Source organism: Balaenoptera physalus (genome assembly GCF_965194825.1).
Source record: "Balaenoptera physalus genome assembly, chromosome: 20".
Classification (NCBI taxonomy): Eukaryota; Metazoa; Chordata; class Mammalia; order Artiodactyla; family Balaenopteridae; genus Balaenoptera; species Balaenoptera physalus.
This window is the reverse complement of record NC_138901.1, coordinates 46,526,376-46,537,675: the sequence shown is the minus strand read 5'-3', so window position 1 is coordinate 46,537,675 and position 11,300 is coordinate 46,526,376. Positions and strand designations below refer to the sequence as shown.

The following is an 11,300-nucleotide window of genomic DNA, read 5'->3' as shown; positions in this document are numbered from 1 at the left end:
TAATTGTGGCAAGGGTGGGTCCCCCTACTGGTTGTACTGCCAGCGGTCTGTGCCCACTCATGCCACCACCCTGAGCCGCTGGGACCTGGCGTTTTGGATTTGGTCCCCCACCTCCAATCTCCCTGGCCCTGTGCCCCGCTGGCTGGAGCTGCCCTGGGCCTGGGGGCGGGACGCGTTGCACCTGCTCAAGTGGCACCTTGGAAGCTGTCAGCCTTGTGATCAGGGCACCTCCTTTGTCTGACTCAGAAGCCATCACTGCGGGCTCCGTCCCGCCAGTGACCGGGGACCCGGTAGCATCCTCTGGCTGCAGAGCCCTTGGGTGCTGGGGATGCCCCGTCTCCCCGCAGGGCCTTGCTTGCCTGTAGCTCCCTGACCCCAACCTGAGGGCTCAGAGAGAGGCTGACCAGCCACGGCTCACTCAGACCTCTCCTCGAACTGCAGCCCTGGGGCTCCCAGCCTTGCCTTTATTCTATACGTGCTTCGATTTCAGTAAACGTGAAAGCAATGAGCTTCGAGTCTAGTGCACAGGCCTCAAAATGGTGGGAGAAAGTGTTTGGATTTAACTCCACTGCCTGTCTGCCTCCTGGCTCCTCCTCCCCACAGCTGCTCACTCACTATTGAATACTTTTCATCAACAGCCCCACGTAAACTATCCTCCATTTTTACCTGATTTGTGTTTAATGCTCCCTTCCATTCTCTGGGATAACAGTTGAGTTTATAGAAGCCAAAATTTCACAACTGTAGATATAGTTTTCAATTCAAAGAGCAGAACACCTTTAAATGTAAGATTTAATGCTTTATTGCTCTTGATGATAAATCAAAATATGCTTTAGAAATAAAGTTAATTTAATGGAAAATAGGAATATACGCACCAAACCATAAAACCGCATTTAATTAAATCAAGAGAAACACTTCATTGCATACAATCACTGTGTCCTCCTGCTTTCCCCTCAGCACTGTGATCACACCTGAAATTCTTTCTTCACTTGCCACACACTGTGACTTCCTGTAGGACATCATGAAAAAGTACTTGTGGACGGCGGCGGTGCTCTGGCTGAGGGCTCAGGGACCAGAGGCGACACCAAAAGGTGGGAGGGCAGGACTCCAGACCCCGTCCTCTCCAGCCTCTGAACGGCACTCGTTTGGCATGTTCTTTTTGGTGTGTCTAAAACATACATTTCCATGTATCTAGCAAAGCAACAAGTTTGGGGAAACGAGTGGAAAGGAGAGGTGATGTTCCAGTTAAGATGGATCGATAGTGTCAAGGCGATTGGCAAAGCTACGGGCGCTGCTGAACGGGGTCCCGTGCGGGCAGCGGACCAGGCTTGGAGGATGAATGGGTTTCCAAGGCCAGGATGCCAGCGGGGCTCTTTGCTGTGCACTGCACGGGGTGAGAATGTGCTCGAGCCCTGGGAAGCAGGGGTGGGGCAGCCGCGAGACCAAGCTGCTGGGACCGCCTGGGAGCCGGCCAGGGGGCCGCGGCAGGCACAGGAGGTGGCACCTGGTATGCTTTGTGGGGTCGGCATGGCAGGAGGGGAGCACAGAGCGGGGTGGCAGGGGGAGCCTCTGTGGCAGAAAGCGAAGAAAACGTCAGCACATCCCTCTGACACCCGGCCAGCCTCCTCCTGGGGCGTGGGCTCACCCTCAGCCCCCTGACCACAGCGGGTGCCTGAGTCTTTCCTTTTTTTAAGGCTCCAGGCCGGGAGGCCCGGGCTGCCCAGGGGTGTGTGGCGCCCTGCTCGGCTGAGGCCCAGAGGAGGGTGGTCCCGGGAGCATCCGGAGCACACGCGCTCTCTGCTGGGCAGGGACTGGCAAGGCGGCGGCTCTCCTGGCCTGGCCTGCAGTGCCAGGACCCCCGCACTGTTTCTGTCGTTCCACTTCCCCAAGTTCCTGGGGCTCAGACCCTCTCACCCCAGTCCTGGTTCTCCACATGAGTGCGAGGCAGAGGTGTCTGGAGGGGCAACTTCCAAACCCCCGAGTGCTCCCCTGCTCCCCGCCCCCCATTCTATTTTCTTTATTAATTAGCGTTCCTGACACGAGTGTGGGCACAGCAGACATGATATCTGATTAGCAAACTGCAAAAATAAGTGTAAGACAACCACGGCCCAGGCTGCGCGGTTAAGTAAGATGATCCCTGGCGCATCCCCTGCGCTGCGCTCTCTGGGGAAGTGGCCATGGGGCTGGGGGCAGGCTCTGGGCAGGACAGACTGCCGGCCCTTGGCTCCTGGGCTGAGGGGCTGGCCCTACAGGTGAACCTGCTCACCTGGTGGCCTCGGCTGGCTGCTGGTGGGGAGGGGGTCCACGAGGAGCTCTGAGAAGCTCCCTGAGCCAGGGCATGGGGCTGCCATCACCTTGGGGAGAGGGCAGCTGGGCCCAGGGAGACAGGAGGGCTACCTCCCCAGCTCACCTCCCCCAAACCTCCCCCGACCCGGGGGCATGGCTTTGGCTAGAAGCTGCATCCGGGCTCCCCAACCCCTCGCCTTGCAGGGCCAGCTGCTGGTCACGGGGTCAGGCAGGCTGACCTGGCCTGGCAGCGGGCAGCCTTCACTGACTGCAGGGGAGCTGTAGTCGGGGCGTGGCTAGGGGCTGGACAGGACACGGGGTCTTTGGTTTGCTGAGGGGGCTGTGGACAGTTGCGACCGAGGAAGACGGAGGCCAAAGGCGGAAAGCTGGGGGTGGGCCTCGGGGAGGGGCTGCAGGGGAGGCGGGGGCCCCTCCCAGCGTGGAGCCTAGCGGGCGGGCTTCGGGCGGCCCCACCTCCCTGCGCATCAGTTGCCTGGCACGCTGAGGATGAAGCCCGAGCGGTTCTTGGTGAAGTCGGGCTGCGGCTGGTTGAGCCGCGTCTCCACGGAGACGGTGCACTTCTTCCCGTGCAGGCTGCATTGCACAGGGTTGGTGACGTTGACTTGCAGGTGGCGCTTCTCACTGGAAGGACCGAAAAGAAGACAGGCGGTTAGCAGGGGGCCCAGGTGGGAGAGTCTCCCCGGCATGCCCCTGGGCCTCACAGGCGTCTCCAGGCCAGGGCACAGAGAGGATGAGGGCGGGAGAGACGGTGCTGGGCTGCGGTCCCGAACCAAAGCCATCGGGGAGCCAGGGCCCGAGGTTCAGGCGCTGCCGGGCTCCTGAGAACCCGCGTGTGGGGCAGCACAGGGCGGGGAGCCACGGCGCAGCCACGGCCACCACCCTCTGGCCTGAGGCTGAGGACCAGGCACTGGGCTTTAGATGTCAGCGGGGGGATGTCACAGCACGGGGCTCTGATGCCACTGTTTATCAGTTCTCTCTGATGGCAACACGGAGCCCTGGGGACGCTGCGTCCAGGCATAAATGGGGACTCTTCCCCGCACGTGGCGCCCGACTACGACGATGAGAGAAATGTCTTCTGTGAGTCCCGGCTCGGCCCTGCCTGTCGCGGGTCCCGCTGTTAGAACCGGTCGGACGTCAGATTCCCGGAGGCCGGGAAGGTGGGAGGGAGGGTCAGCGGTGCTTCTACCTGTGTGGCCGGCAGCGTGCGGGGCAGGAGCGCGCTCCCCTGCCCAGGAGCCACGCGGCCCTGCAGGCCCAGCGGGGCTTCTTCCCACCTGCTGAGCAGTCGGAGGGCGCGGAGTGCCGCTTCTTCCCACCTGCTGAGCAGTCGGAGGGCGCGGAGTGCCGGCGGGGTGGTTGCGCACCTGCTGGGTGGGAGCAGCCCGTCCTCGGGCGCCTGGCCGGGCACTGAACGCACTTCAGATGCCGCCGGTGGAAGAGCTGGGAGACTCAGCGGCTGGCACAGTCCAGCGCTGCGCCTCATGCCTCATCGGCCTTCTCTGTGCTGGGAGGCGAGAGGAGAAGGCCCTGTTCCCTGTGCTCTGAACGCCTTCATTTCCCCAGGGTGGCGCTGGGGGCGGGCGGGCCGGGCTCCCTGGGTGGCTGTTGCTCTCGGCGTCGGACAGGGGATGCCAAGGGTCAGACGGCAGGGGAGGCCGGCACAACTATGCGTCCGCCCGCCTGGCCCAGGGGACAGGGAGGCACTGCTCAGGCACTGGCTGGCCTGGGCGGCAACATCACTCAGACCCACTTTCTGCAGGAAGGGGGCCCGCGGGCAGTGGCGCTCTTGGCCTCTGAGTGCCCAGAACACTGGGCTGGGCTGTGTTGGAGCGCCCAGGGGGCAGGGATGGAGATGTTCTTAGGGGCTTTCCTCATGGCTGTTTCCTACCTGTTTTTTTTTTTTTTTTTAAATTTATTTATTTTTATTATTTATTTTTGGCTGCATTGGGTCTTCGTTGCTGCGTGCGGGCTTTTCTCTAGTTGCGGCGAGTGGGGGCTACTTTTCGTTGCAGTGCACGGGCTCCTCGTTGCGGTGGCTTCTCTTGTTACAGAGCATAGTCTTTAGGCACGCGGGCTTCAGTAGCTGTGGCTCGCGGGGTCTACAGCGCAGGCTCCATAGTTGTGGCGCACAGGCTTAGTTGCTCTGCGGCATGTGGGATCCTCATGGGCCAGGGTTCGAACCCGTGTCCCCTGCATTGGCAGGTGGATTCTCAACCACTGCGCCACCAGGGAAGCCCCCTTTCTTGTTAAACATCTTGTAGAAACAGAAAATGAACACAGGAAGAGACCCGTGGTTATCTCTCGTGGGCATTAGGTATCTGATGCTTAATGTCTTGTTAGCTGCAGCTAAAACCTTGGCTTAGGACGGCTATTTTTAACCAGACTTGGACATAAAAATAGCAGAGCCCATTGGAGGCAGTGACTCGGGCACCTCTCCATTCCTGCGGGAGCCAGGCTGCCCTGGGGGTAGACGCACAGCCTGTGATCTGGGTGAGGGGTCCTTCGACCCTCATCCTGGCCCTCTTGCTGGCCTGGAGCAAGCAAAGCCCCAGCACTGCAGCCCTGAGTGGCCCTGCCCTGATTCCCTGCCTGTCTCCGTGGGGCTGCCATGGGATTTGGGCAGAAGAGATGGGGGTGAGTGGTTCCATGTGTTGAGGGCAGGAAGAAGAACTGGCTTTCTGGTCTGAAAAGCTAGGCAGCTAAGCAACCCCCGGCTGGTGCCGTCCACACTGCCATCAACAGACAACAAAGTAAGACAACATGGATTGAGTTTGCTTCCTCAATAAGTCAAACACAGAATTACCACACGACCCAGCAATTCCACTCCTGGATATATACCCAAAAGAAGTGAAAATAGGTGTTCAAACAAAAACTTGTACAGGGATGTTTATAGCAGCATTATTTACAACAATGCAGAAAAAGCTTTTGATAAAATTCAACACCCATTTACAATAAAAAACCCTTCAGAAAGTGGGCATAGAGGGAACATACCTCAACTTAAAGGCCATATAAATGGGAGGGAAGTCCAAAAGGGACGGGATATCTGGATGTGTATGGCTGATTCATTTTGTTGTGCAGTGGAGGCTAATGCAACATTGTAAAGCAACCAGACTCCAATAAAAATAAAAAAAAAAAAAAGGCCATATATGACAAACTCACAGCTAACCTCATACTCAATAGTGAAAATCTGAAAGCATTTCCTCCAAGATCAGGAACAAGACAAGGATGCCCACTCTCACCACTTTTATTCAACATAGTTTTGGAAGTCCTAGCCACAGCAATTAGAGAAGAAAAAGAAATAATAGGAACCCAAATTGGAAAAGAAGTAAAACTGTCACTGTTCGCAGATGACATGATACTAAACATGGAAAATCCTGAAGATGCTACCAGAAAACTACTAGAGCTCATCAGTGAATTCAGTGAAGTTGCTGGGTACAAAATTAATATACAGAAATCTATTGCATTTCTATACACTAACAATGAAATATCAGAAAGAGAAATTAAGGAAACAAACCCATTTACATTCATATCAAAAAGAATAAAATACCTAGGAATAAACCCACCTAAGGAGGCAAAAGACCTGTACTCCGAAAACTGTAAGACACTGATGAAAGAAACGGAAGGCCACACAAACGAATGGAAAGATATACTGTGTTCTTGGATTGGAAGAATCAATATTGTTAAAATGACTGTACTACCTAAGGCAATCTACAGACTCAATGCAATCCCTATCAAATTACCAATGGCATTTTTCATTTGTTCTAGTTCACAGAACTTAAATTTTTAAATTTGTATGGAAACACAAAAAACCCTGAATAACCAAAGCAATGTTGAGAAAGAAGAACAGAGCTGGAGGAATCATGCTCCCTGACTTCAGACTGTACTACAAAGCTACAGTAATCAAAACAGTATGGTACCGGCACAAAAACAGAAATATAGATCAATGGAACAGGACAGAAAGCCCAGAAATAAACCCACACACTTATGGTCAATTTAGTCTATGACAGAGGAGGTTAGAATATACAGTGGAGAAAAGACAGTCTCTTCAATAAGTGGTGCTGGTAAAACTGGACACCTCCATGTAAAAGAATGAAACTAGAACATTCTCTAATACCATATACAAAAATAAACTCAAAATGGATTAAAGACCTAAATGTAAGACCGGATACTATAAAACTCCTATTATATGCCCAGGAGTGGGACTGCAGGGTCATATGGCAGCTCTATTTTTAGTTTTTAAAGGAACCTCCATACTGTTCTCCATAGTGGCTGTACCAATTGACATTCCCAACAACAGTGTAGGAGGGTTCCTTTTTCTCCACACTCTCTCTACCATTTATTATTTGTAGACCTTTTGAAGATGGCCATTCTGACTGATGTGAGGTGATACCTCATTGTAGGTTTGATTTGCATTTCTCTAATTATTAGCACATCTTTTCATGTGCCTTTTGGCCATCTGTATGTCTTTTAAAAATTATTTTAATTTTAATTTATTTTTTAGCTGCATTGGATCTTCGTTGCTGCATGCGGGCTTTCTCTAGTTGCAGCGAGCAGGGGCTACTTCGTTGCGGTGCGCGGGCTTCTCATTGCAGTGGCTTCTCGTTGCAGAGCACGGGCTCTAGGCCCATGGACTTCAGTAGTTGCAGCACGCAGGCTCAGCAGTTGTGGCACATGGGTTCAGTAGTTGTGGCTCGCAGGCTCTAGAGCACAGGCTCAGTAGTGTGGTGCATGGGCTTAGTTGCTCCGCAGCATGTGGGAAATTCCCGGACCAGGGCTGGAACCCATGTCCCCTGCATTGGCAGGCGGATTCTTAACCATTGCGCCACCAGCGAAGTCCCTGTACGTCTTCTTTGGAGAAATGTCTGTTTAGGTCTTCTGCCCATCTTTTTAAAAAAAATTTTATTTATTTATTTATTTATGGCTGTGTTGGGTCTTCGTTTCTGTGCGTAGGGCTTTCTCTAGTTGCGGCAAGTGGGGGCCACTCTTCATCACGGTGTGCGGGCCTCTCACTATCGCGGCCTCTCTTGTTGCGGAGCACAGGCTCCAGACGCACAGGCTCAGCAATTGTGGCTCATGGGCCTAGTCGCTCCATGGCATGTGGGATCTTCCCAGACCAGGGCTCGAACCCGTGTCCCCTGCATTGGCAGGCATATTCTCAACCACTGCGCCACCAGGGAAGCCCTTCTGCCCATCTTTTGATTGGGTTCTTTTTTTTTTTTTTTGATATTAAGTGCTATGAGCTGTTTGTATACTTTGGAGATTAATTCCTTGTTGGTAGTAGCATTGTTTGCAAATATTTTCTCCCATCCTGTAGGTTCTTTCATTTTGTTTATGGTTTCCTTTGCTGTGCAAAAACTTTTAAGTTTAGTTAAACTCCGTTTGCTTATTTTTTATTTATTTATTCTAAAATTTATTTTAAATTCATTTATTTTTGGCTACGTTGGGTCTTTGTTGCTGTGCGCGGGCTTTCTCTAGTTGTGGTGAGCAGGGGCTACTTTTCATTGCGGTGCACGGGCTTCTCATTGCAGTGGCTTCTCGTTGTGGAGCACGGGCTCTAGGCGTGAGGGCTTCAGTAGTTGTAGCACGTGGGCTTCAGTAGTTGTGGCTTGTGGGCTCCAGTAGTTGTGGCTCGTGGGCTCTAGAGCGCAGGCTCAGTAGTTGTGGCACACGGGCTTAGTTGCTCCGCGGCATGTGGGATCTTCCCGGACCAGGGATCGAACCTGTGTCCCCTGTATTGGCAGGCAGATTCTTAACCACTGTGCCACCAGAGAAGCCCCGGTTTGTTTATTTTTGTTTTTATTTCCATTACTCTAGGAGACAGATCCAAAAAGATATTGCTACGATTTATGTCAAAGCGTGTTCTGCCTATGTTTTCCTCTAGGAGTTTTATAGTATCATCCCACTCCTGGGCATATATCCAGAAAAAAACATAATTCAAAAAGATATGTGTACCCCAATGTTCCCTGCAGCACTATTTACATGGAAGCAACCTCAATGTCCATTGACAGATGAATAGATAAAGAAGATGTGGTACATATATACAATGGAATACTACTTGGCCATAAAAAGAATGAAATAATGCCATTTGCAGCAACATGGTTGGACCTAGAGGTTATCATACTAAGTGATGTAAGCCAGACAGAGAAAGACAAATAAGTGATATCATATGATATATGTGGAATCTAAAAAAATCATATAAATGAACTTATTTACAAAACTGAAATAGACTTACAGACATAGAAAACAAACTTATGGTTCCCAAAGGGGATAGAGGAATGGAGGACAGATAAATTAGGAGTTTGGGATTAACATATACACACTACTATATATAAAATAAGTAAACAACAAGGACCTACTGTATAGCACAGGGAACTATACTCAACATCTTGTAATAACCTATAATGGAAAAGAATCTGGAAAATAATATATGTATAATATAATATATGATACATAATAAATATATATAATATATAATAAATATACATAATATATAATAATATATATATAACTGAATCACTTTGCTGTACACTTGAAACTACCACAACATTGTAAATTAACTATACTTCCAAAAAAAAAAAAAAGGTAGAAATAACCCAAATATCTATCAACTGATGAAGGGACAAACAAAATGTGGTCTATCCATCCAATGAAATATTATTCAGCCATAAGAAGGAATGAAGTAATGATATCTGCTACAACACGGATGAACCTTGAACACATTATGCTAAGTGAAAGAAGCCAGACACAAAAAGCCACATACTGTGTGTAATTCCACTTATATGAGATGTCCAGAATAGGCAAATCCACAGAGCCAGAAAGCAGAGGAGTCAGGGTATTTCCTTTTGGGGTGATGAAAATATTCTGGAGCTAGACCGTGGTGATGGTTGCACAACATTGTGAATGTACTAACTGTGACTAATGGTAAATTTTAAGTTATGGGTATTTTATAATAATTAAAAAAAAATTTTTTTTTTTTTTTGGCTGCGTCAGGTCTTAGTTGCGGCATGTGGGATCTGTCATTGCGGCGTGAGGGCTTCTCTCTAGTTACGCTGCGCGGGCTTTAGAGCGTGCAGGCTTAGTTGCCCTGCAGCATGTGGGATCTTAGTTCCCTGACCAGGGATCAAACCCACGTCCCCTGTACTGGAAGGTGGATTCTTAACCACCAGACCACCAGGGAAGTCCACACAATAATCTTTTTTAAATGGGTTGATCTAAAGGAAAAATAAGAACTTGCCCTCAAACCATGTTTTTTCTCCCCATTTTAAGTTCAAACCAAAATGGTTTTAAGGCCACTGAGGGGTCTCTTGTGCCTATTTTGGAGACAGAGCAGTGGCAGGGCCGGAGCAGCAGACAGGGGAGTGGACACTCCAGGGGGTCCAGTGGCATCTCCTGCTGGCGCTTCACCACACTGGAAATCTTTACGGAACCAGAGCACCCGCCTTATTTTCTCAAGAAAAGAAAGCAGATTTTATAGCTGCGAGTGACAGCTGCGATGGAGGCTGGCTGGCTGCAAGGGGGAGGGGCTTTCCTCCCCATCTTCTGTTACAGGATTTAATGGCTCAGCAAACTGTGGAATTCGGGGACTTTCATCTTGCTTCATCTGCTCCAAGCTATCACTGCAGTCAAATGGCCTCGATCAAGTTACTTTGCTTCCGTTTCCTCGTCCTCTGCTCATCAGAGAAATCCGTGGGTCAATGAAAGACCGGATCCGCGGGCGTCCTGGTGCAGCCGCGCATTGAAAAGTCCTGCACAGGGTTGGACATCACAAGTCTCTCCAGGGGCTGAAGCAGCCCAGAACATGTCCCCTCCTGTACAGACCCCTGGTCAGCAGAAGACTCTTACCCCCTGGCAGCCCGGGACTTGAGCCACCCTCTCTTCTCCATGGCATTCCAGTGGCATTTCCCACTGGAGCTCTAGCACTTGCAAGGGAACCGGGATGGGAGTGAGGTGAAGTGCAGTGGCCTGGTGCACGGATCCTCTGGGGGAGCGGCCAGCACTTCCAGAGACTTCGGCGCTAACGCAGCATTCTCTGTGTTTGGTCACAGGATGTGTGTGTGGGGAAGCTCGCCTTGCACCAAGCACAGGCAGGTCGTAAACAGATGCTTTTCCCGGGGGTGATACGCAGAGTGAGTGTTTCACGATAAACCTCAGCGTCATCAGGACAGGCGGCCCTCCACTTGGACGCCGCCGGGACACAAGGGCAGGGTCTCCAGCTCTCCTTGAGGACAATGGCCCACTCACGTCTGCAGCTGTTCTCCGTGTGTTTCGCTTCCTTCCAGAAGGAAGACCCTCTGCCCATGGCAAATCACAGAGGGCAGCTCTTTCAAAATCCTGCTTTAGGAAGGGCTACTTCTGTTTTTGTCAGGGTCGAATGGACACTTTGACCACAGTCACTTCTAGAGCGAGTCTAAGAGGCCAGCCGTCCTGAGGGGGGCGTGTCGCATCCCCGACCTGCTGAGTCCTCTCTGGGTTTGTAGCTGGTGAGGGATGGGGTGACACCACTTTTATTTAGAAAATAAAACTCCAGTCACTATATGGTTCTAGGCAGGCAGCACGTGTGTCCCGAGGCCCCCGGCGCAGGCTCCTGGTCCAGTGGGCAGAACCCCCGCCCAGCCCCCAACCCTCCTGGCCCTCCGGTCAGGGACCCCCTTCCCCCAGGGCTTTCCTCTCTTGGGCCCCCATCACCCATCCCTCCCCCACCCGCTCTCCTTCTCTTGGCGGGTATTTACCGAGCGCCCACGATGAGGTGGGCTTCGTCCAGAGAGAGTGAACACAAAATGGGTGGGATGCAGGCCCCGACCTCAAGGCACCCGTCAACACCGAGAGGATGGGCAAAGGTGAACAAACACCGAGATACGCACAGGGGCCACCTAAGCGTGGGTGGCTGGCGTGGGCTTCCAGAAGGGGCCGTGTCAGACCCACACCTCAAGAAGCAGCAGGAATCCTGCAGGAGTATGTCTGTTTCCTCACTCCCTAAGTATTGTTTTACCTTTGGT

The 11,300-nt window shown here is 51.7% G+C and overlaps 1 protein-coding gene across 1 annotated transcript in view; it reads right to left on the bottom strand.

Moving 5' to 3' along the window:
• Positions 1–783: 783 nt before the first annotated feature.
• The window catches only part of MYO1D (myosin ID), a 351,112-nt gene continuing 340,595 nt past the window's right edge, over positions 784–11,300 (bottom strand). The window contains exon 22 of the mRNA XM_082443687.1: positions 784–2,925. Within this exon, the coding sequence (XP_082299813.1) occupies positions 2,769–2,925 (157 nt within the window). The 3' untranslated portion in view covers positions 784–2,768. The remainder of the gene's footprint in view (positions 2,926–11,300) is intronic.